We start from the raw sequence: 26,078 nt of genomic DNA on the forward strand, positions 1-26,078 counted from the left end.
CTGGCCCTGCGGCCTTGTGAATGACGAGCGTTGGTATAGTACGATTCGTTCTTAGTCCTGTATTGACGCTTTGCCTGTTTGATGGTTCGTCGGAGGGCATAGCGAGAATTGTTATAAGCTTCCGGGTTAGAGTCTCGCTCCTTGAAAGCGGTAACTCTACCCTTTAGCTCAGTGCGAATGTTGCCTGTAATCCATGGCTTCTGGTTGGGGTATGTACGTACAGTCACTGTGGGGATGACGTCCTCGATGCACTTATTGTTAAAGCCAGTGACTGATGTGGTGTACTCCTCAATGCCAGTCTGCGCTAGCAAAACAGTCCTGTAGTTTAGCATCTGCTTCATCTGACCACTTTTTTATATACCGAGTCACTGGTGCTTCCTGTTTAAATGTTTTCTTGTAAGCAGGAATCAGGAGGATATAATTATGGTCAGATTTGCCAAATGGAGGGTGAGGGAGAGCTTTGTACCCGTCTCTGTGTGTGGAGTGAAGGTGGTCTAGAATTTTTTTTCCTCTGGTTGCACATTTAACATGCTGATAGAAATGAGGTAAAACTGATTTAAATTTCCCTGCATTAAAGTCCCCGGCCACTAGGAGCGCCGCCTCTGTTTGCTTATGGCGGTATACAGCTCATTGAGCGCGGTTTTAGTGCCAGCATCGGTCTGTGGTGGTATGTAGACAGCTACGAAAAATACAGATGAAAACTTTCTAGGTAGATAGTGTGGTCTACAGCTTATCATGAGATACTCTACCTCAGGCGAGCAAAACCTTGAGACTTCCTTAGATATCATGCACCAGCTGTTGTTCACATATATGCATAGGCCCCCACCCCGTGTCTTACCAGAGGCTGCTGTTCTGTCCTGCCGATGGAGTGTATAACCCGTCAGCTGTATGTTCTTAATGTCGTCGTTCAACCACTACTCGGTGTAACATAAGATATTACAGTTTTTAATGTCCCGTTGGTAGGATATCGTGCTTTAAGCTCGTCCCATTTATTTTACAGCGATTGAACATTAGCTAGCAGGACGGAAGGCAAGGGCAGATTAGCCACTCGTCGCCTGATCCTCGCAAGGCACCCTGATCTTTTTCCATGAAATCTCTGTTTCCTTCTGCAGCGAATCACAGGGAACTAGGCCTGGTTGGGTGTCTGTAGTAGTATGTCCCTCCCGTCCGACTCATTGAAAAATAACTCTTTGTCCTGTTTGATGTGAGCAATCGCAGTTCTGATGTCCAGAAGCTCTTTTCGGTCATGAGACGGTAGCAACAACATTATGTACAAAACAAGTTACGAACAATGCAAAAAAACTAACAAAATACCATGGTTGGTTAAAAGCCGATAAGACGGCAGCCCTCCCCTCCGGCGCCATTGTTCACAGATGCAACAGACAGTGGCTGTATGCTAGCTAGCATGGCTACGATGCCCTGGCCTACTCCACCCAGTGTACTGTACAGTATGAGCTTGTCATAGTTAATGAGGCTAACATGGAAGTGCTTATGTAGCACTCTGTGTTTCCATCAGTATATTAGCTCACTGGAGGCCATGGTTGCCATGCAGCGGCAAGACCTGTGGTGACACTGACTCTCAGCCATCCTAGAGACAGCACATTTACACAGCCAATCAGCAATTGGCTGGGCCCAGGCACCATGACTTTTTTCACATTACCACACAGGTCATTGGTCAGCATGCCATAAACAGTAGCTATGCAGTTGATTAATGCCTACTTATCACAGACAGACAGTTGGCTGTACACCGTAGCCAGGCCCAACAACAGCAAGACGCTTCCAGACACAAGAAAGTCTCTTTCTCTCCTCTCTACCTTCTTTTCCCAGGAGGTATTTGTCTCCTGTTGTCATCTCAGCGTTCTGTGGCAGTGTGGTGGTGAGTGAGTGTGAGAGAGTAATTGTGCAGGAGAACAGGGCATTAAAGTGGCTCCACACAACCAGTCATCCCTGTGCTGTATGGCCTGTGAGAAGAATGCTTGGCCGGCCTGAGGAGTGTGTGTGTATGTATTGTAAATATGCGTGTGTGGGTGTATTGTAAGCTATATGCATTTAAATGTGTGTGTGTGTTTATGGGGGGTATTGCCCAGTGAGGCATTGCGTGGCGTGGTGGCCTACTTTCCCACGATGCCCGGCGAGGAGAGGAGATGATGAAATGAGGGTTGAAGCGTATTATCCTCACACAGCACCGTCAGCCCAGCCTCAGCACCAGATCAGCCTCCAACATGACACTGAGACCAGCACGCCCCAGGACACACGATATCATTGGAATGTACAGGGGGAGGTGGGGAGAGCAAGAGATTTGCTTTTAATGTATCAGTCTCAAAGTCTTTCCTAGCCTACTGTAAGTGTGTGTGTACTGTAGGTCAGGATGGAGGAGTTAGGTGGAGAGCTGCTCCTGATCACCAGATTCAGTAAGCCTTCAAAAGCTCCATCAGGAAGACGGAGGGAGATTTAGGGCTGTTATAGAAAGGGGCGTTACAGTAACACTAATTGTAAAGGGGACCTACTGTGAGCGTGTGTCTGTGTAGTGAGCTGTATAGATTCCCTACTTTATAGATTCCTGCTCGTTCTCTTCTATAGCCAACTCTCATTTCCTGTTTATTTTTACTCAAATCTCTCAAGACTATTTTAATTCAATGATGATCGACATCTTGGAGAGGGGAAATTCTGATTATCCAAAAATCCCAGAGTTGTGATGTCTTTGGGGCTTTTGTTAGTGGTATCCATCATGCTACTGGGGGGTTGGAAGCTATCATTACATGATGGTACAGCTGTACTCTTGTCACTCATCATAATATCACATTTCATGCCTTATAACCCCTGAACTGTGCACTCAGACTCAAGATGCTTCCTGTAAAAGTGTACTTGTTCGCTTGAGTGGATTGAAAAGGAAGACCATTAGTGTTTCAGTATGCACTGCTGCCTGCCTGCCCTCCCTCTCCTAACTATCCTGTGTGTGTGTGGGCACATTTGTGCATGCATGTGTGTGTCACCGGCAGATGAAGCTCTTCAGTGCGCTTCTGCTTAATTTAAACCCGTCAGTACTTAAATTAGAGACAGACTAAGTAAGGGCACAGGGGGGCAGCTATTTGCATGTGGTGTTCTACCTCATTTTCAGTCCCTCTCTTCTACAGAGAAGGGGTACAGATCAAAAAGATACAATGATTTTTCTCCTGCTGTGCAGATAATACATTTTCCTCAAAATCCTACAGTAAGATGTTTTCATTTTATTTGATATACCAATGTTTTTCCCTTTACCAAAATTGAACTCTATAATGTTCTGTTCATCATGCACAATTTCAAGACCGGCCATTTTTGCAATTCAAACCTTTTAATAATGCTACTGGATGATTGTTTTCTTAGTCAGTTGTAGTCCATCTCCATCCAATATGGCAACCTCCCCCTCAGTCTCCCTCTGCCTAGTGACACACAGCCAGCCCTGACTGTGACCTGACAGACAGATAGGAATAGAAACCTCCTCCCTCTCTCTGTCTCGCTCTCCCTCTCACTCGCTCTCTCTCTCTCCCCTTCTCTCTTTCTCTCCCTACTGCGCTTTATTACCAGGCTCTGTAACATCGCTGGATATTAAAAAATATACATCAACCAAGCAATTATGGGCCATCAAAAAGAATACTGGTAGCCTGGGGGGCTACTGAGGGCTGTGTGGTGAATGTAGCGAGGAGAGAGGAGTCTGGTTCAGAGCAGCCTTTTGTTGTCCCCCAACCTTCTTTAACAAGTCTCAGGTTGTTGTGAGGATGGTTTAAGATGGAGAACACCTTGAGCTGCCTGTTTGTTCTCGGTCATCTTTGACACCTGAGGCCTTTACTGTAGCAGTACTGGGAGTGTCACAGCAAACTGAGTATGACACCGTGACAGCACAGAGGAGGCAGTCTCCGTAGCTTTAACAGACAGCCACAGCAGACAGACATTTCCCTGCAATTTGATCATGTGGACCTGTGCTGATCACACAGTGATGGAGCTGGGTTATATGCCAGAGCTACGCGTGTGATAACAATAGCAGATCGTTTGCCTGTGTTGTTTGAAAGGCATGTCAGAACTAGGATTCTTCTTATTTTCTGCGTTTTTTTCTCCCCTCCTCCGGCTCCCCCCCTCTTCCCTCCTCTCCTCAAAGGTGGAGCGCTCATCAAGGCATGCCCTCGGTCTCGCGGGGGCAGGAGTAGGAGAACATCAGGCAGGTCTCCTGCCGCCCGCCACGGCGCTGCCTGCTGCCTCAGATGTAGAAACTACCCCTGTTAAGGAGCAATAACATTTAGAGAAGGGCTGAGGAGGATTTTTGAATGTGCCTCACTTAAAATTCATAGTTGTCACGCTAAATAAATCAGCGTTCTTTGGCGTAGCTTGAGAGTGAATAAGAGATGAGGCTTAAACGTTGGCAGACCTTAGTCTGACACATTCAATCATGTCAGAGACGGGCTGTCAGCTAGCGGAGCCACACCCCCTCCTACACACACACCCCTCTGAGTGTGTCACCTGGGATTATGTGTGGTTTGTTTTTGCTGCATGTGTTTCTCTGTTTTTCTGAATTTGTGTGTGTGTTCTGTGTATGAGTGTTGCCTTCTTGTGTTGGTGTGCGACTGTGTGTGTAGAAGACAGCGGAGAGGTCGAGGCTCTGAGTCTGTGTGTGTGTGGAGAGGTAGTGAGACAGCAGTGGGGCCAGAGGAGTAGTCTTGTCTGCTGTGTATGAATAATCAAAGTGGGCTCTCATCATTAAATCATAGCCGCCCTGGTGGGATAGGAGAGAGAGGAGAGAGATCACAGTTACACTGCTGCAGGGGAACATGCTCTCAGACAGTGTTTCTGAGACGTGCCACGAGTCCTTTCTGCTCGTACTACCCACTTAGCTCCTGGAGAAACAGCTCGTTTAACACACACACACACACACACACACACACACACACACACACACACACACACACACACACACACACACACACACACACACACACACACACACACACACACACACACACACAGACACAGACACAGACACAGACAGACAGAGGAGAATGGCTACAGCACCAGCCCCCAGACGTATCCCATTGTCTTAGCCAGTAGGATGTACTGTATGGATGATCTTGTTAAACACATCAATGTAACTGTGATATACACAAACCTATGTGAGACAGTATAGGTCTGTGTTGTGTATCTGTACAGTAGTAGAAGACACCTGCAGCAGTTTATAGCTGGACTGGGGTATTTCCCCAAATACACACACACACACACACACACCCACACACACACACACTGCTAATGAGCGTGGTGTGTCGTAGTGCCGTAACGCCAGATGAGCTCTACACACACCGTGGGGAGTTCAGACTAGTCACAGCTTTCCTCTGCTCTGTAGCACCCTGTCTCTGTCTCTGTCTCTGTCTGAGACGCTCTGCCTTAGGAACAACACGTAAGCAGTTGCTGTCTGTCTGTATCAAAGATGCTGTAGCAGAGACAAGACTGCTTACCTGAAGGCCTGTTTTGAACCATTAGTATTCAATGTATTGTGGGAACCAGGGCGATCTAAATAGGAGTTCAAACCTCTCCATAGTTGACTATTCTCACCCGTGATGTTGGGAATGAGTCCCCCCTTAGGCTTTAGGGTGGCAGAGGCCAGTCTGTGAACTTATAGTGAATTGTTAAAGGAGAATGTATGAGCCTCTGTTGAGTTAAATAAAAGTTACAACCTCTGCGTCAATCTCTCCCTTTCTTTCCTCTCCCCCTCTCTCTCAGTCCCGGCCATGATCACGTCGTACCCCAACACCACCATGGCCACGGTGGGCCAGCAGAAGGAGATGAGCTGCACGGCCCACGGGGAGAAGCCCATCATGGTGCGCTGGGAGAAGGAGGAACGCATCATCAACCCAGAGACCAGCCGCTACACCGTCGTGGTCAAAGAGGTGGCTGACGAGGTCATCTCCACTCTGAAGGTGCGCTGGGGGCTTGGGGCCTCCACCTCAAAAGGGGGTGATGTATATTGCTGTGTTCGTACTGAGCTGGTATTAGTATAGTACACTCTCAATACAGCATGAATAATTATAGTAGCCTTTGTACTTGCAGTGATTGATGCTGGACATTTTGTGTAGCCTATAAAATAACCAGAGGTTATGATCAGTTGAATACTGAACTATGATGGTGCATTATGGTGATGCTTCCTGGTTAAAAACTACATTGACCTCTCCTCAGATTTTGCCCACTGTTCGGGAAGATTCTGGATTCTTCTCCTGCCATGCCATCAACTCCTATGGTGAAGACAGAGGGATCATTCAGTTAACAGTGCAAGGTAAACCCCTGGCTTCAGCTCCAGCTTCTTAAACTGTTTCTTCATAGTGGAACCTTTTTGTTGCTACTGTAAGTTGTTCCTGACTACATGAGCCAATATCTCTGGGCCCTAGTTAACTTCAGCCTGCAGTTTGTTTCTCCTTCTCAGGACAACTAAGTGGACAGGTAAACCTCTCTATCTAATCTGTGTGTGTGTGGTGTTAAACGCGTTTAGAACCTCCAGACCCTCCCGAGGTGGAGATCCGAGAGGTCAGAGACCGGACAATCGCCCTCCGCTGGACCATGGGCTTCGACGGAAACAGCCCTATCACAGGATATGACATTGAGTGCAAGAACAAATCAGGTAGGGCTGGCATATAGGCCTATGGAATAACGTGATACATCCATATGAAATTGCATATGACATAATTACAACTAAATCTGTTTCTGCATTAGCTAACTTGTTTGTTGTTGGTTGTCATGTCATACAGAGATGCTAATAGGTTCATTGTGTTTGCCCCCCCCAGCCTCGTGGAATTCAGCCCAGATAACAAAAGACGTATCCCCCCAGCTGAACCAGGCCACCATTATAGACCTGCACCCCTCCTCCACCTACAACATCCGCATTTTCGCCAAGAACGACATCGGCAAGAGCGACACCAGCAACGAGCTCACTATCACCACTGACGAAGCAGGTCAGCCCACGCAGATCTCTTCTTCACTGGGTCAAAACATCATGTAGTTATGTTCCAAACCAGGTTCTGTTTGTCTTCAGATTTTAGCCATGGATATGTATTTATTTGTATTGTAATATTCCCTTGAATACAGTAAAGGTCCATCTCTCGTTTTTAACAGAGCAAACGGATTTCATGCGCTGCAGCGCCATCTAGTGAAATATTTCCTAAATATAATTCATGTCTGAATGATTCAAAAAGGCCATGAACATTTTTTTCACAGTTCTGGTCTACTTAAGGGGTGGCTCTCCCATATGCACCAATGCGCTAGCAGCTGGGTCTAGTCTACTTAATTCATTCGCCATACACCAACCAGAAAAAAGTATTGCTTTCTCTATCGTCTCTGCTGTCATCTCTGCCTCATTCAACTGAATCTCTCATAAGAGTATTTTGTGTTAATATTACACATCTGTTCTACAGCCCCCGATGGCCCTCCACAGGAAGTACAACTGGAGGCTACCTCTCCACAAAGCATCAAAGTCACCTGGAAGGTACTGTGTCTTCATGGAGTTAAACAGAGATATTTTCCTGTTTCTATCTGTGTCTACAGTATGTACAGTCTGATCCATCCCTCCTCCTCCTCCTCCTCCTCCTCCTCAGGCCCCCCACAAGCACCTTCAGAACGGGGTGATCCGGGGCTACCAGGTGGGTTACAGAGAGTACAGCTCTGGAGGCAGCTTCCAGTTTAACATCATCAGCATGGACACCACAGGGGACAGCAGCGAGAGCATCACCCTGGACAACCTGAGGAAGTTCACTGAGTACGGGGTGGTGGTGCAGGCGGCTAACCGTGCTGGCACCGGGCCCTCCTCTCAGGAGGTCATCACCAAAACACTGGAGGATGGTTAGTATGGATCAGGGGGTTAAGGGGTGGGGTAGGGTAGAGTTGTGTGTGTGTGTGTGTGTGTGTGTGTGTGTGTGTGTGTGTGTGTGTGTGTGTGTGTGTGTGTGTGTGTGTGTGTGTGTGTGTGTGTGTGTGTGTGTGTGTGTCTGTGCACGCGTGTGCCTGCATTCATGGGTGTGAGTTTTCAGGGCCATGTTTGGTTTAGTTTACCTCTTGGTAGCATGAAAATGTTGCACAGTGTGAAAATTCACTGCCGTAGGTAGACTACCATCTTCTGGAGGATTGCTGAATTACCTCAAACCGAAATATTTGAAATCAGCAATACAGTTAGAAGCCAGTAGGGGGAGTTAATTCAGCCTAGTTTGACCATTGTCTGTACATTTGTCCTAACTTTCTTTCCCCTCCGGTCCCTTAACAGTCCCCTCGCGTCCCCCTGAGAATGTCCTGGCCATGGCCAAGTCTCCAGAAGTCATCTCTCTGTCCTGGTTGACCCTGCCCAAAGAGGCCCTGAATGGAAACCTGCAGGGCTACCGAGTCATCTACTGGGCCAACCTGGCAGATGGAGGTAGGGTTTATTAACACACGCTCAGAACACACCAGCTAGCAGGCACTTAGTGGACCACTGGTGGTGTGGGCACTATGATCCTAATGGTTTTAGCCCAGTCTCTAATTTTCCATATTAATTGTGCTATGTAGCATGTCATGTACTTGGCAGATTTGCGCCACTAGTTTCGTTTTTATTAGTAGTAGTAGTTTAGTTTTTAGTTTTCTCAACAGGCAACACTAGATCATGGGTTTGCCTTGTTGAATATTTGCAATATTTCAACAACATTGCCATTTTCTCCTTAATTTCATTCTGCCAGTGTTGGTCAAATTAGTTACAAATTACACTTCTAGCTTTACTTATAAATCAACTATCCAATGAGTATTATATCTCAATAGACACATAGACACATCCTGTTCTGTATATAATCTAGTTGTCTAGTAGCTTCATTCTAGTGAGGTGGGTTATATGGAGGAAGGTATCACAGGGCCAGAGTGGGCAGCACCCAGAGCTAACACCATGCTCCTGCTCAGGCCCTGTGGATGGGATCCAGCCTGCAGCCTGCCGGGCCTCCATCAATAATTCACAGGATGCAGTATGTCACTGCTTCAGCTCAGTCTACAAGGACACTCAGTCAAGGACAAAGGAGACGCAGCAGACAGAGCACTACTGCCAGTAGTCAGTCATTACCATATCACAGATACTACCTCGGTCAAAAATCACAGTAGCTTACTGTGTATGGGCATCGTCTTGTATGGTAGTTTGCAGTGTGGTCTTACAGGGACCATGTTACAGGCTTATTGTGTTATTGTGGTCACTGTAGTTCTTTTAATTCTATCACACTGGAACATAGACTTGATTTGACAGGGTGTGAGAGTGAGTGATAAACTGTTGTGTAACCATTGTGTGACATTGTCAGAGTTGGGAGAGATCAGGAACGTGACCACCTCCTACCCATCTCTGGAACTGGATGGTCTGGAGAAATACACCAACTACAGCATCCAGGTTCTGGCCTTCACCCGGGCAGGGGACGGGGTGCGCAGCGAGCAGATCTTCACCCGGACCAAGGAAGACAGTGAGATACAAATCCTGGCTTGAGATACACTTGAGATAGATGTGGATCATTGCTTTCACATTGACATCAAAGCATGATTCCTGCAAAAGTTCAAGCTATGCATGCATACGTCAAATCAGATATCAGTAATAAAGCACTGTCTGCAATGGGTTTGAATAAGGCAATATGAGCCCATATGTTTCTATTAATACTTGCAGTATATATGTATGTTTAACATAATCTTTACTCTCCTTCCTCCCACTAGTCCCTGGGCCTCCAGCGGGGGTTAAGGCCGCAGCCTCCACCAGCTCCGTGGTGTTTGTGTCCTGGCTCCCTCCTCTCAAACTCAACGGCATTATCAGGAAGTACATTGTCTTCTGCTCCAACCACCCCACGGTACGGAGCTCTATTATCATTAACACAGCTCTCATTATAACGCCGCCTCCAGTCCTGCCATTCTGGGCTGTATTTGAAAGGGTTGTACAGAGAGAGAATACTCTTGAAGATTACTCCCCTGTTAAATGCAGACATGTAACCCCCTTCCCTTTCTCCGTCCCTCTCTCCAGGTGATGAGTGAGTTTGAGGCTTCTCCTGATGTATATTTCTACAGAGTGCCAAACCTGGCCCGTAACAGGAAGTACAGCATCTGGGTGGTTGCTGTGACAGCCGCTGGGCGAGGCAACAGCAGTGAGACCATCACAGTGGAACCTCGGGCCAAAGGTACAGGCTGCCTGTGTAACAGTGTAACAATCAAAACTAATCTGGCTGAAGTATTATTGATTGCAGTATAGTGTTGGTGGTGTTGGCATCTATGATATTGCTTGCATTCTGTTTTTATTCATCATTGTTTTCCATAGGAATAGAATGGTACAGTCACAGTGGTGCATGTGTGTAACCCCCATAGCTCCGGCCAGGATCCTGACGTTCAACGGAACAGTGACTACACCCTGGATGAGGGACATCGTTCTGCCCTGCAAGGCGGTCGGAGATCCACCCCCCACCATCAAATGGCTGAAGGGAAAGTAAGTCAAGGCCTTAGAGATGTATAGAGATCGCAACGTTGTATCTGTGCCATTATGGCGTTTGTGACAGCCATTGAGGATATCTACATTTTTAAGTATTTCATTTTTTTCTTATTTTGACGTTTTAAAAAAGTGCAAAGCTAATATTGGTGACTTACCGCCACCTGCAGGGCTGGAGTCTTGAAGCAAATATTGTGTGTCGTTCATTTATTGTGGCCACTCTATGGCAGTCATATAGCTTTAAGCTGTTTACGAACTAGGCAAACCATGCAAAACCGGGTTATTTCCAAGTAATGATCTCTATACATCTCTATGGTCAACACCCATCTGTCACATGATTCAACACAACGCAAGAATGTCAACATTTTTATCATGTTTTTACTCTGATCACATACTGTACTGAACATCATCTGGTCAACTCTACCTCTCAACAGCAATGGTACCCCTGCTCCTGTTCTGATTGACGGACGCCACAGTGTCCATAGCAACGCTAGTTTCATCATCCGGACGGTGAAAGCAGAGGACTCTGGGAACTACAGCTGTGTGGCCAGCAACAACTGGGGCTCTGATGAAATCACGCTGAACCTACAGGTTCAAGGTAAGACAGAGAGAGATGCAAAAGGAGAATTGTCCAAAACTGTCCAATACTAATTGGTACTAACACTTCAAAGGCCTTTCTATGTAGGTTAGCAGTAGGTCTTCTGAGGACACTTTGTGGCTAGTTTGATGTAGCACAGATGCTTTGTTGTCATGGATCTTGTTCTAAACATCATTCCTTTTGTTCTACAGTTCCTCCAGACCAACCACGCCTCACAGTTACCAAGACAACTACCACGTCAATCACTCTGTCCTGGATACCTGGGGACAACGGAGGAAGCTCCATCAGAGGTGAGTGACATTAGGCCATTTGGACACACCAGAGACACCTCTACAAGGCATAGACCTCCTTTCCGACACCCCAGTGACACTTCAACAAGACAAATATTCCCATTCACACACACTAACTAATGACATTTCAAGAAGAGAGAAAGTAGACCTCCATTCAGAAACATTAACTAATGACATTTCAACAAGAGATAAAGTAGACCTCCATTCAGAAACACTAACTAATGACATTTCAACAAGAGAAAGTAGACCTCCATTCAGACACACTAACTAATGACATTTTAACAAGAGATAAAGTAGACCTCCATTCAGAAACATTAACTAATGACATTTCAACAAGAGATAAAGTAGACCTCCATTCAGACACACTAACTAATGACATTTCAACAAGAGATAAAGTAGACCTCCATTCAGACACACTAACTAATGACATTTTAACAAGAGATAAAGTAGACCTCCATTCAGAAACATTAACTAATGACATTTCAACAAGAGATAAAGTAGAACTCCATTTGGGCAAACCAACAACACCTCAACAAGTCACTGGTAACTACTAAGACACACAAATTACACTTTAGTAACACGGCTAGTATCCTATTAGGACATTGGGTGAACAAAATCATCTTACAAGGCCCTCCTCTTCTCATTATCTTAGACAGGCCTAGTAATTGTGTTGAGTGGGGTGCTAAAACAGTGGAGAGGGAATAGATTAAAAAGGAACAAAGAAGATTAGGTGGGTTAAAGTGGAAGGTTAAACCACTCAGTCAAGAAGAAAGCCCAATCACAGAAGGAGTAGCACTGGTGATTTATCATAGCTGGTCATCACTGGAACACAACAGGCTTCTGGCCTCTCAGGCTTTTTAAAAGAGATTTTAAGGGATATCCAGGATGATTTCCTATGGTATTTGTTTTCATGTCATGAGTCAAATGATCTTGTTTAGCCAATACAGTGTCTTATTTTCCTCTTGTCCGAGTAAATAGTGGCTATGATCAGGTGCTGTTGTCCTGCCTTATGTTACATGTAATGTTAATCAATCTCAATGGCATGTTTATAGGTATTTAGCCGATGTCTAACACTGAACAATCTGTTGGAAGGGAAGTGCAAATACTACAAGGTTCCACTTTGCTGTGCGAGCACTGTGAGTGATTATCTGGGTAATGTAGTTATTAGATTAACTTGGAGTATGTTGGGAGAGATTTTACAGTTATGCTCTGTCTCTGTCTTTTTCTCTTTATGTAGGCTACATCCTGCAGTACTCAGAGGACAACAGTGAGCAGTGGGGCAGCTTTCCCATCAGCCCTAGCGAGCGCTCGTACCGTCTGGAGAACCTGAAGTGTGGCACCTGGTACAAGTTCACCCTGACTGCTCAGAACGGAGTGGGCCCCGGACGCATCAGTGAGATCATTGAAGCGAAGACCCACGGAAAAGGTGGAGTTTTTTTTAGCAAGGATGGGCAACTGGCCCTCGGATCAAGTTTATTTTTATTTTTTTACTCAGTCGGGTTCTAAACTTACTGTTGCAAGTTAGAATAGTAGAATACACAAAGTGCAATTTTGAAATTTGGTTGTGCATCAGTAGTTTTTGTCTTATGTCAGTCACTGACAGTCACTCAATTAGCCCATGTCAGCTAAACATTTCTAGATTAGTCAATTAAATTAGTCTAGCGGCCAGCTATCTAAACTTAGTAATCATGGTCGAATTACCAGTCGAGGGGCCCCCATTGATTTAGTTAGTCTCACTCAGATATCACATTAAAAACTGCAAACACTTCTCTCCACCCTATGGTAAAATGTAAAACGGCTAATTTTCCTCTCCACCCCATGGCAAAATGAGTGGAATTGCATGAAATTAGCTATAAAACTGCAACATTTTAGCTACGCCCAATGGCAAAATGTGTAGAATGGCACGAAATTAACTCTAAAACGTAAAACAAATCTGTCCACTGTCAAGAGGGGGACTGCTAAAATGTTTTGCTCACAATGTGTTGGCGGTGGGGTGGGGTGTGTGTATGCACATGTGGGTACACAGACCTGCAAGCAACTTTTTTGTGGCCCCCACCCCCTTCAATGTTGCCCATCCATGCTCTATAGCATCTCCACCACCACTGTCCCCTTAGAACGGACTCTAACTCAACAGTCCTATCCAAAATTTTATCAAGCAATTCCTCAAACTAGCTCAATTATTATGTGAGCTGATCTGGTTCATAAATAAAATGTTACAGGCATCCTTAGAAGTCTACATCTGGTCTCTTCACCCCTCTTCTTTCCAGAGCCCCAGTTTGCCAAAGAACATGAGCTGTTTGCCAGCATCAACTCCACCCGGGTCAGGCTCAATCTAATTGGGTGGAACAATGGTGGCTGCCCAATCACCTCGTTCACCCTGGAGTACCATCCGATGGACACGGCAACGTGGACCACGGCTCAGCGCACCTCGCTAACCAAGAGCTACATCCTGTATGACCTGGCAGAGGCCACCTGGTACGAACTGCAGATGAAAGTGGTCAACAGCGCCGGCTCCGCCGAGAAGAAGATCATGTTCGCCACGCTCAACGCCGATGGAAGTGAGTTCAGTTCAGTGGTCTTCTAGGATGATACATTTTTTTCCTGAACCAGGGTAATTTCATATACCAAAGAAGGCCTTCCAAAGAGACATATTTGACTACGAAGCCTCAACCCTGGTGGTGCATCCTTAAATAGTCATGCCTGGTACTCAGGATGGTAGGTTCCCCAAGCTTATCTGGTTCCTCCCTCCGCAGGCACCATCCCTCCTCTGTTGAAGACAGTGAACCCCATCACAGACAACATGTCAGGCAACGAGGGGCTGAAGATGATGGTGACCATCACCTGTATCCTGGTGGCTGCTGTCATGGTCTTCATCCTCCTGATGGTGCTGAAGAGGAGGAGGAGGGAGCAGAGGCTCAAGAGGCTACGCGGTAAGTCAGAACACACGCAAAAGCACGTACACACACAATAGAAACAAGGCACTTAATAACACACAAGCACTTTTTAGAGCTGTATGCTTCATGCTCAAGAGAGTGAGGATCAATTAACCTGAGCAGAACCAGTAGAATTGTGACTAGTGACTTTCATTATGTAATAAATTGTTTTATTTAACTAGGCAAGTGAGTTAAGAACAAATTCGTATTTACAATGACAGCCTAGGAACAGTGGGTTAACTGCCTTGTTGAGGGGCAGAATGACACATTTTTACCTTGTCAGCTCAGGGATTTGATCTAGCAACCTTTTGGGTTACTGGCCCAACACTCTAACCACTAGGCTAACTGCCGCCCCAAGAGGCTAAGAGGCTATCAGTTTAGCTAACAGCGTAGAACGGTCTGATCAGATCTAGTGTTCCACATTTAATTTGCCCCACTCTAATGTTCTAGTTTTGCACATCTAGGAAATTAGCTTGGTGCTTTGATTTTAATATGTTAGCTTCTGTCAACCACAACTCTGTGTTGTTACTAATTTACTATATGCTGACTTTACAGATGCAAAAAGCCTGGCAGAAATGCTGATGAGGTACGTGAAGTGGAATACATGTTAACTTTAGATAGGAACCATAAAATATACTGCTCAAAAAAATAAAGGGAACACTTAAACAACACATCCTAGATCTGAATGAAAGAAATAATCTTATATTAAATACTTTTTTCTTTACATAGTTGAATGTGCTGACAACAAAATCACACAAAAATAATGAATGGAAATCCAATTTATCAACCCATGGAGGTCTGGATTTGGAGTCACACTCAAAATTAAAGTGGAAAACCACACTACAGGCTGATCCAACTTTGATGTAATGTCCTTAAAACAGTCAATGAGGCTCATAGTGTGTGTCCGTGCCTCCAAACCCCTTGGGCATGCTCCTGATGAGGTGGCGGATGGTCTCTGAGGATCCAGACCTGGCTAAAGCCCTATGGTGGATGGAGCGAGACATGATGTCCCAGATGTGCTCAATTGGATTCAGGTCTGGGGAACGGGCGGGCCGATCCATAGCATCAATGCCTTCCTCTTGCAGGAACTGCTGACACACTCCAGCCACATGAGGTCTAGCATTGTCTTGCATTAGGAGGAACCCAGGGCCAACCGCACCAGCATATGGTCTCACAAGGGGTCTGAGGATCTCATCTCGGTACCTAATGGCAGTCAGGCTACCTCTGGCGAGCACATGGAGGGCTGTGCGGCCCCCCAAAGAAATGCCACCCCACACCATGACTGACCCACCCCCAAACTGGTCATGCTGGAGGATGTTGCAGGCAGCAGAACGTTCTCCACGGCGTCTCCAGACTCTGTCACGTCTGTCACGTGCTCAGTGTGAACCTGCTTTCATCTGTGAAGAGCACAGGGCGCCAGTGGCGAATTTGCCAATCTTGGTGTTCTCTGGCAAATGCCAAACATCCTGCACGGTGTTGGGCTGTAAGCACAACCCCCACCTGTGGACGTCGGGCCCTCATACCACCCTCATGGAGTCTGACCGTTTGAGCAGACACATGCACATTTGTGGCCTGCTGGAGGTCATTTTGCAGGGCTCTGGCAGTGCTTCTCCTGCTCCTCCTTGCACAAAGGCGGAGGTAGCGGTCCTGCTGCTGGGTTGTCGTCCTCCTACGGCCTCCTCCACCTCTCCTGATGTACTGGCCTGTCTCCTGGTAGCGCCTCCATGCTCTGGACACTACGCTGACAGACACAGCAAACCTTCTTGCCACAGCTCGCAATGATGTGCCATCCTGGATGAGCTGCACTACCTGAGCCACTTGTGTGGGTTGTAGACTCTGTCTCATGCTACCACTAGAGTGAAAGCACCGCCAGCATTCAAAAGTGACCAAAACATCAGCCAGGAAGCATAGGAACTGAGAAGTGGTCTGTCGTCCCCACCTGCAGAACCACTCCTTTATTGGGGGTGTCTTGCTAATTGCCTATAATTTCCACCTGTTGTCTATTCCATTTGCACAACAGCATGTGAAATTTATTGTCAATCAGTGTTGCTTCCTAAGTGGACAGTTTGATTTCACAGAAGTGTGATTGACTTGGAGTTACATTGTGTTGTTTAAGTGTTCCCTTTATTTTTTTGAGCAGTGTACTTTAAAGTAGCTGTCCAGTGTATTTCTATGAAATATTACCTATAATTACTTACAATATGAGTGAAATAGTTTCCCTTCCAACGTTCTTTTATTCACTTTAAAAAAAAAAACTTTTCTGTGTTGGAATGGTGTGTGCGTTCCCCGACAACAGAATGTTGTGGGAGTATACCAGCCGTTAAAAATATTAATACAAATAGATCGTTGATTGGCCAGTTCCTCCTCCTCTAGACCGCTGCTGATTGGCCAGCTCATCCTCCTCAGGAGTATGATATACTCTATGAGGAAATAGTCTTTTTAAAAGTCTGTTTGAGACTCAAGTTTGAGGTAGGGTTTTTGAAGCGTTTTTTTCTCCAATTTATGCTTAGGCCACAAATACTGTACATCTCATAACATGAGTCAACAACATTATTTAGGTATGAGTTAACAAAATATGAGTTTTTAAAACTGATATTTTCACTGGACAGTTACTTTAAAACTATGACTGAATACTATCTCCTAGTAAAAACACACGGACACCAGACACATCCAACAAGCAGCAGACCATGAGAATGCACATCGATATCCCCCGAGCCCAGCTGCTCATCGAGGAGAGAGATACTATGGAGATTATTGGTGAGACCCCTGTCTTCCCCGCCAGTTTACAGTATGCTTAACCCTTACATGTTATATTTGATAATCTTTTCTAAGAACTCATTGTCTTCCTTCCTGTTTTCTGTCTGTCAGACGACAGGTCGACGGTGCTGCTGACTGATAATGACTTTGGGGAGACGTCCAAACAGAAGTCGTCCACGGTCACGCACACAGTCCATTACCAGTCCCTGTCGCAGGCCACCGGCCCACTGGTGGATGTCTCTGACGCCCGGCCTGGAACCAGTAAGAGCCTTACCTATTTAATCACCTCTATATCCCACCCCTCACCACCTTTACTCTGACGTACAGTAAGCTACTAGCCTAATGTCGTCCCCTGAAGTTATGTGAAATAAGAGAATGCTCTTTGTCAAGATTAATATTTTTTTATATAGTTGCATTCAATCCAAGCATCAGTGTACATATTTCTCTCTCATGTGCATGTAACTGTACCCCAGTCCTCCAATCAGTGTTTAGACTTCAGAGTTTTTAAAATAAACAATAGCTCTAACAATAAACCTCCAGGTATCCACATACCCTGATCCCAAATCCATTCTAAGCAAACTAGAATCTTCAGCTTATCATAGTTTCAACCCTCAGATCCACTTACAGAGCCCACAGCCCAGAGCAGTGTGAGCCAAGGTAGTGGCTAGACAGTGGCCTATGGAGGCTCTTACTGCTGAGCTTCAGTAGAGTTGAGCTGATGAAGAGTGGAGAGGCCTCTGGCTCCACCTGACCGCTCACCTGATTGGGCTCATTGAAGCTGGCCAGGAAGCACAGTGGGCCTGAACCTTATCTGCTGACTCAGCCACATCTATCCAGAGTGTTGGGCAAACACTGCCTGCTGTGCCAGTTTCCAACCCGCTGATGGAATTACTACTACCTACTACTATTACCACTGCTATTCTTCTCTGGCTTCTCCAGGCCGGATCTAATCATGGCCGTTCTAAAGGGACATTCTGATTTGGTGACATTGATGCATAGCACAGTAGGTTAAATGTCTGGGTCAGACCGAATATAATACTATTTTTGTCTTTGGGGAATATTATATCGACTGTGAAAGGTTAGGATGATACTGTAATTTCAAACCTATTAATTATTATTGATCAAAAGATGTTTGTGTAATTTGATACACAGACAATTAAGACTCAATATACAGTATGAAATTTACTTTCTAGTAGCTCTTCAGTGGTATGTCCGAAATGGCACCCTATTCTATATGGACACTGGTCAAAAGTAGTGCACTACATAGGGGATAGGGTGCCATTTCTGACACTGCCTAGGCCTCTCACCAGTAAAGATCTTGGCCCTTTCATCCCCAGACCCCACAGCACGCCGCACTGCCAAAGCAGGCCCTGCAGCCAGCAGGAACCGCTATGCCAGCCAGTGGACTCTGAACCGGCCACAACCACCCACCTCCTCCCACACCCTGAGCACAGACTGGAGACTGCCCACACCGCGCGCCACCGGCTCTGTGGACAAGGAGAGCGACAGCTACAGCGTCAGCCCATCGCAGGACACAGGTACTGGACTGACCCTATGTCTCACATACAACATTAGTCTGCAGCAAAGGGGAGACCACTACTACTGTACGTGGAAGGGTCAGAGTGCTCACGGTATGTTTTAAGATATTTCCTATATATCTTAGGAAATTTCAGCTATATACATACACTATAATGGATGTTGTGTCTCTGTGTGTGTTTGTGTGTCACTACGCAGACCGCGCGCGGAGCAGCATGGTGTCGACGGAGAGCGCGTCGTCTACGTACGAAGAGCTAGCCCGGGCCTACGAGCACGCCAAGATGGAGGAGCACCTGCGGCACGCCAAGTTCACTATCACAGAGTGCTTCATCTCCGACACCTCCTCGGAGCAAATGACGGCCGGCACCAACGACTACACAGACAGCCTGGCATCTAGCACGCCTTCTGAGTCAGGCATCTGCAGGTTCACCGCCTCCCCGCCCAAGCCTCAGGACATCAGCCGGGTCATGAACATGGCTGCACCAAAGGCCCACAGACCGGGTAAGGAGAAGGTAGCACTCATATACAGAACATACACAGACATACACTGCAAACACACACACACAGTACAGTTCAAACCTGGAAATGATTATGGAAATGATTATGTATTATTTTCCTCATTACTCTAGATCAGTGTTTTCCAACTCCGGTCCTCCCCCAACAGTACATATTGCTCTTGTGGCCCTCGACAAGCACTCCTGATTCTACTAATCATCAAGCCCTTGACAAGTTTAATCAGGTGTTTTCGTCTGGGGCTACAACAAAAATGTGTACTGTAGGGGGTACTGGAGGACCGGAGTTGGAAAACACTGCTATAGATAGCAGTTCAGTTCTGCTCCAATTAGGCCTTGGGCCACAGCATTACAACTGTAACATCCACAGCTCTCTGGGCCTGTTCAAAGTTAAGTTTCATAGCTTTCATTTAACACAGCATTTTACAAAATGCCTATTGCAAAATAATGATCATGAGATACTCTTCCTCAGGTAACACCTCTGGCATGCTGTTAATGCTCGATGAAGTACAAACACCATTAAAACCCAGTAATACCCCTCACAGTGCTGTATTTAGCTTCAGCTCTCTGCAGAAATGTCTGCACATGGAGGAGCTGTCCGTACGTCCGTCTGTCAGGCTATCCGTCTTTCTGACACTGTCCTCTCCCGGGTTGGCCTCATATGACTTGCTTCTTCTCACCTCCCATTCCTATTGGTTACACTGTCTGGTGCAGTTTGTGGACAGACCAAACAGACTGGGTTGAAATACATAGATATGAGGAAATTCATATTTTCAAATACTTTTTGTAAAAAATACACACACACAGAGACAGAATGTATTGTACGTTTAGTGAGTCCTAGCCTGCCTAGTTGTCATTCTGGGCTGGGGGTATGTAGACTAGCTAGTTGTTGATGGTGTCTGGAGGTAGGGACTGGGCTGGGGTGAGCGAGACGAGGTAGACAGGTTTTGGCTATCTGAGCTGGGTCTTGAGTTTCCGTTCCTCATTATGTTTTCATGGTGCGTACACAAGCCAGCTGCCCACAGTCATCAGCCAGTGGGAGGCTTAAACTGTCAGCTGAGGGCAAGTAGAGGCTATCTGTCAAGCCAATCTAAAGCTATTGTCTGTCAATACAAAACAGCACTTTACTGCCACAATGGAGACATTCAGCGTGATATCGGTCTTTCTATCGCAGAGCCTGATGTAGCGTCGTGCTAACCCTGGTTTCACTTTCATCCAGCGGGAGCTGGGCGACACCAGCGACACATAGACAAGCTTTAGAGGTTTCTACAGTAAGTCCCTGTTGAAGACCGTTGTTACCAGTCTGGTATACCATCAGCCAGCTCTGTTGTGGCACACACTGTGGAATTCACCCATGTTAGTTTGAACACAGTTCATTTTTTGAGTGTTTTTTCCCAGTGAGAGTCAGTATGATCAGAATCCTAAAGAAAAAAAAAGGCAATTTTCAATATAAAATGTCAACGATGGCATACAATAGTGTCTGTCTGTTTGACTGACGGACAGTGGCCCAGTGCCCCCCCCCTTCTGTAGTAATGTACCTTTGCCCTGAGTTGACACTGTGACCTCATCTGTCATTCCCACAGGGATACGGAGGAGGGCCTCTCTCCTGTTACTCTGACACGTGTCAATCACAATCACACACCTGATACTGATACAGTAGGTCAACCTGGGGTCAGTAGGTCAACCTGGCAAGCCCATTTCTTTGTGTGTGTGTGTGTGTGTGTGTGTGTGTGTGTGTGTGTGTGTGTGTGTGTGTGTGTGTGTGTGTGTGTGTGTGTGTGTGTGTGTGTGTGTGTGTGTGTGTGTGTGTGTGTGTGTGACAATAGAGTCATTTGGGCAAGCTGGATGGAAACATTGGGCAACGATCTGTGTGACCGCTCATAAACAGTCTGTCCTGCGCAATTACTGTAGGGAGCCAATTATAGAGGATGATCTTGAGGTTCTCAGCTCATAAACATTTACTGCAACACTGTTTCTTGTGTTGAGTAGACAAAATGTGATGGGCCTTTAAACAAGCCAAGGTGCCTCCCCCCGCATAGAGACTTGTTGTGTAGCTGATACAAGTTGTGCCATTACCCATGCCCTGCAATTTACAGCCTAATGGATTTCAGCTAAATATGAGCTCCCACAGAAAAGCTTTAAAATGGTTGCCATTTACAGGTTTTAATAAAGCCTATTAGATACACAGTAAATTATTCATGCTCCCTGTGAACTCTGGGATTAAGTCACTAAGGTCACATGTAGGATACAATCTACATAGATGGGCCGGTCCTCCTCTGTGTGGTGGGGGATAGTGATTTGGCATTGAAAAGGCCAGTCACTGAAGCCTGCTGATCTCTGTGGCCTCTGAAAGATTAATATTGAAGACATCCATTAGAACAGTACACGTCTCCCCACCACTCCTAATCAAGTGTAAAATCTTCAGTACGACTCATACATCTCTGGCTACTGGACACGTCTTTGTGATTATCTAATTTCCTAAATTTAATATGTAATTTATTCAGTGGATGAGATACATTTACAGCAGAAGTGATGGTGTCATCATCCACTCAACCGTGTCCAGTGACTCACTGTCTGCGTGGGGGAATACTGTGTTGAGAAGTCTTTTAAAGTGCTGCGGTGTCATTAACTAAATGTACGCTTGGGTTACGTCACATGCTTGGTTTGTTCTGGTCCTGGACAGCAAAGAATCTGTCTCTGAATGAGATTCGAAGCACCTTTCTGCTTCAGTTAACCCCAAGTAAAGATGAGGAGAGTTTGAGAGTGGGCAGTGTAGGGCTGTTCGATGTGATAGTCCTGAAGAAATGGAAAGGTGATTTGAATATGAATCGGACAGGTTAATGCAGCAATATCATAGGATAAGTAATCCCGTCACCAAGCCATGTGAAATGATATCGTCCTGAAATCATTATGGAATCTGTATCCTCCCGACTCAATATGATAGATTAGATTACATTATCCAAACTGAAATCATATTTCCTCCACTCATATGATTTCCTATCATATACCATATATCCGGACAGTAAGTACATACCATATGAAAAGACCCCTATGGAATTGAAAGTAACCAAGTAATGCTGACATTGAGAATTTTCCTCCCAGCTCAGTGTATTGAGTGTACCCCTCTAACCTTCCTGATTGGTTACCCCGCTAACCTTCCTGACTGGATACCCCTCTAACCTTCCTGATTGGTTACCCCGCTAACCTTCCTGATTGGTTACCCCTCTAACCTTCCTGACTGGGTACCCCTCTAACCTTCCTGATTGGTTACCCCGCTAACCTTCCTGACTGGGTACCCCTCTAACCTTCCTGACTGGGTACCCCTCTAACCTTCCTGATTGGTTACCCCGCTAACCTTCCTGACTGGGTACCCCTCTAACCTTCCTGACTGGTTACCCCTCTAACCTTCCTGACTGGGTACCCCTCTAACCTTCCTGACTGGGTACCCCTCTAACCTTCCTGACTGGGTACCCCTCTAACCTTCCTGACTGGGTACCCCTCTAACCTTTCCTGACTGGGTACCCCTCTAACCTTCCTGACTGGGTACCCCTCTAACCTTCCTGACTGGGTACCCCTCTAACCTTTCTGTCTGGGTACCCCTCTAACCTTTCTGATTGGTTACCCCTCTAACCCCCTTTCTGGTCTCATCCCTCAGGTGGAGAGCTGGTGCACCTGCCCCCGTACCTACGCATGGACTTCCTGTTAAACCGTGGCTCTGTGTCGGGAGGCCGGGGGTCCAACGGTGGTAACGGAGGAGGGGAGGCAGGGGCGTTGGGCCAGGCGTGTCTGGAGCCCCAGAAGAGCCGCACCCTGAAACGGCCCCCGCTCCTGGAGCCCACACCCATGGAGGTGCCCACGTCCAGGGAGGTGCAGCAGTGGCAGCCAGGGACTGCCTCCACACTGCCCCAGCGTGAGCCCACTGGCCGTGAGGCCACCGGAGATCTGGCCCAGGCCCAGGCTGCCAAGCTCAGCAGCTCACAGGAGTCCCTGCTAGACTCCAGAGGACACTTAAAACAGAGCAACAACCCCTACGCAAAGTCCTACACACTGGTATAACACAAGGAGTTACGTTACACACTCCAGGACTTGGACTGTATACTGTACTGCAGCTCTACACAGAGAGCTGGCATGGAACAATGATGATGATGGACACTTTTCAACAACAACTGAAGTTGTATATTTCTGACTCCAAGTATTCCTTTCTTTTGTTCTTTCTCCCTTCTTTCCACTTCTGGCTCTCTCATTTCTCAGTTTTATTTTCTATTTTGAGTATTATTTTATTCTAAACACCATATGAAGATTGCCAAATAATGTATTTAAATTTGACAGAGAAAAATACTATTGAATTTATATCAAGGATAATTACAGTCATTATTATTATATATAAAAATATAGAAATGTCTAAAAACAAGAAGAAGAGGAGGAGGACTCTGCAGGAGGATGTTGCTTTCTTCATTTATTTATTTTGTATGTCGCAGTGTGATCAAATCGATGATTAGGTATCTGGCCGTTTTTTCAACAACAAGAGGAGCCAAGGAAAAGAACTCCATTAAAGCTGAACCTGTCTGTCCATGCTGTCTACTCAATCTCCTCAGATAGATTGTTACTACGTTCTTCAACCTTTCCAATGACTGCATGGGGACTGATCTATGACAATTATAGGAATGGCTGGGAAATCCAAAAGAGAATTTTGTCACACTATGAAAATTATACAATGTGAATATATATAAAAGAGATCACTTTTATTTGTGGATATTACAGGGGAAATGATTTGGTTAATAAAGTCCTTAGTCATGTTTGCACACGTGGGTTTGATTTGAGATACTACTGTTTCTTCTCTCCGTTCCTCCATCTCTACCCTCTCAGCCACCACCTCTCTACCCTCTCAGCCACCACCTCTCTACCCTCTCAGCCACCACCTCTCTACCCTCTCAGCCACCACCTCTCTACCCTCTCAGCCACCACCTCTCTACCCTCTCAGAGCCCAGCACACAGATCGCTTAATCAAATCATCAAATCAAAATCAAACCTAATTTTATTTGTCACATGCACCGATTACAACAGGTGTAGAGCTTACCGTGAAATGCATACTTACGAGCCCTTAACCAACAATGCAGCGTAAACAAAAAGTATGCGCGAGAAATGTACTAAATAAAGTAAAGGAAAAATAGTAATACAATAGAATAACAATAACAAGGCTATATACAAGAGGTACTGCTACCGAGTCAGTGTGCAGGGGTACATGTTAGTCCAGGTAACTGCAATAATTGGTCTGGGTGTATACATGGTAAATTATTCTGAACAGGTCACCTGGATCGGATGTCTCACATTATAATAGCAAGTAGAGGGCAGGCAGGGTATAGACATCACTGCTCCCTATCAGATCTCAGGGGTATCTGAGTCCAGTGACCCCTTCACCTTTAGTGCAGAGGGCTCACTGCTTAAATAAGTATGATTTATCTACAGTAGTGACAACTTATTGGTATGTGGACAAATCCAATGCATTCATCACCTGAAAGCCCAGATCTAATTTTAACACTGTAGTGAAGGGTATTGACAAGACCTTATACTTATTTCAGTGAGATGACAAACTAATGAAAGATGAGACTTCCTGTGTCTTAGTCTATGTTTCGAGTCCTTTAGCACTGGTTGTACCTAACTGAGTGTTGCGCTCTTTTGATATGACTTCGAATGGCTCTCACTGGGTTGGCCTGGAGTTGTCACCGCCAACAGAGTGCACTGTGTAGTCACTCAACACAGCACCTCTGTGACAATAAATGAGGAGGAATTGGTTTTGCTTTGAGAGGGCTGTACAGTACTTAAACACATTGTGACATTCTTATGGGAAGCTTCAAGGGCAGCACAGGAACACGCTGCAGTCTATCCAGCCGTTTGGAGCGTCGCTAGACTCTACCGCACAGAACCCAATAAATTATTCATCCCCACAACGACATTGGGTCCCAGATCAGGTTTACATTGTCACACACTGATCCCTATAACAGAATATGGGGCACCACACACACACACACACACACACACACACACACACACACACACACACACACACACACACACACACACACACACACACACACACACACACACACACACACACACACACACACACACACACACACACACACACACACAGCGCTATGCCACTGCAGGGAGTGGTAGTGACATCTTAATGAATCTACTACGTCTCTGGAAAGTTAGAAACACTACGGAGGTGGGGCTATTGGGTTTGTCTGCTGTCCAAATGGGTCTGCATGTAGACACAGCATCTATAATGCAGCACTGGAGATCTGATGATCTACTCTACTGAGCCTAAGGAGTCACATCACAGCTATGGGGCTTACGTAATGACAGAAGTAGGCACTTGTTGTGTTTTGAAAAACATTGGAGCCTTTTATTGTGCTTCAGACATCTACAGTACATGTAGACATATTCCTAATTGGCTTGACATCACATATATACTGTACATACTAACATGATGTAACTTTTCCTGTCTTTCCATGGAAAGTGTGGTTATAACTCATTTATTCTACACATCGTCACTGTCTGATGAAAACCTTGTAACACATTTTTGGCCAATTTAAATTTTTCTTTTCATTTATCGAAAGCAGCAACTCCCCTCAATGTACTCTGAATATTTCATGACTCTAGTACCAAAAAAATTTGTTCAAAATAGCTTCGGATGTTTTATAATTGTAAGTTCATTAAATGGAAATTATGGACAAAAAATATATTTTTACTAAAAACTTTTTGTGTAGGGTAATGGGGTTTTCATCAGACAGCAACAATATTTAACATTTTCGTCATTTAGCAGACACTCTTATCCAGAGCCACTTACAGTAGTGAATGTATACATTTTCCGTTTTGGTGCCCCATGGGAATCAAACCCACAACCCTGGCGTTGCAAGCACCATGCTCTACCAACTGAGCCACACAGGACAATATGAGCATATATCACTGACATATATA

At 45.7% G+C, this 26,078-nt stretch overlaps 1 protein-coding gene across 1 annotated transcript in view; it reads left to right on the forward strand.

The window, feature by feature from the left end:
- The window catches only part of LOC106581126 (Down syndrome cell adhesion molecule homolog), a 132,028-nt gene extending 108,135 nt beyond the window's left edge, over window positions 1-23,893 (forward strand). The window contains exons 12-33 of the mRNA XM_014162938.2: window positions 5,743-5,939; window positions 6,196-6,292; window positions 6,506-6,634; window positions 6,798-6,965; window positions 7,425-7,495; window positions 7,605-7,848; window positions 8,267-8,413; window positions 9,312-9,467; window positions 9,712-9,842; window positions 10,013-10,166; window positions 10,351-10,468; window positions 10,903-11,066; window positions 11,258-11,356; window positions 12,594-12,782; window positions 13,624-13,914; window positions 14,110-14,286; window positions 14,845-14,875; window positions 16,934-17,046; window positions 17,158-17,307; window positions 18,384-18,584; window positions 18,781-19,083; window positions 22,750-23,893. Of these exons, the coding sequence (XP_014018413.1) occupies window positions 5,743-5,939; window positions 6,196-6,292; window positions 6,506-6,634; window positions 6,798-6,965; window positions 7,425-7,495; window positions 7,605-7,848; window positions 8,267-8,413; window positions 9,312-9,467; window positions 9,712-9,842; window positions 10,013-10,166; window positions 10,351-10,468; window positions 10,903-11,066; window positions 11,258-11,356; window positions 12,594-12,782; window positions 13,624-13,914; window positions 14,110-14,286; window positions 14,845-14,875; window positions 16,934-17,046; window positions 17,158-17,307; window positions 18,384-18,584; window positions 18,781-19,083; window positions 22,750-23,150 (3,731 nt within the window). The 3' untranslated portion in view covers window positions 23,151-23,893. The remainder of the gene's footprint in view (window positions 1-5,742; window positions 5,940-6,195; window positions 6,293-6,505; window positions 6,635-6,797; window positions 6,966-7,424; window positions 7,496-7,604; window positions 7,849-8,266; window positions 8,414-9,311; window positions 9,468-9,711; window positions 9,843-10,012; window positions 10,167-10,350; window positions 10,469-10,902; window positions 11,067-11,257; window positions 11,357-12,593; window positions 12,783-13,623; window positions 13,915-14,109; window positions 14,287-14,844; window positions 14,876-16,933; window positions 17,047-17,157; window positions 17,308-18,383; window positions 18,585-18,780; window positions 19,084-22,749) is intronic.
- Window positions 23,894-26,078: the final 2,185 nt, after the last annotated feature.

Source organism: Salmo salar, chromosome ssa20 (assembly GCF_905237065.1).
Source record: "Salmo salar chromosome ssa20, Ssal_v3.1, whole genome shotgun sequence".
In the NCBI taxonomy this organism is placed as follows: Eukaryota; Metazoa; Chordata; class Actinopteri; order Salmoniformes; family Salmonidae; genus Salmo; species Salmo salar.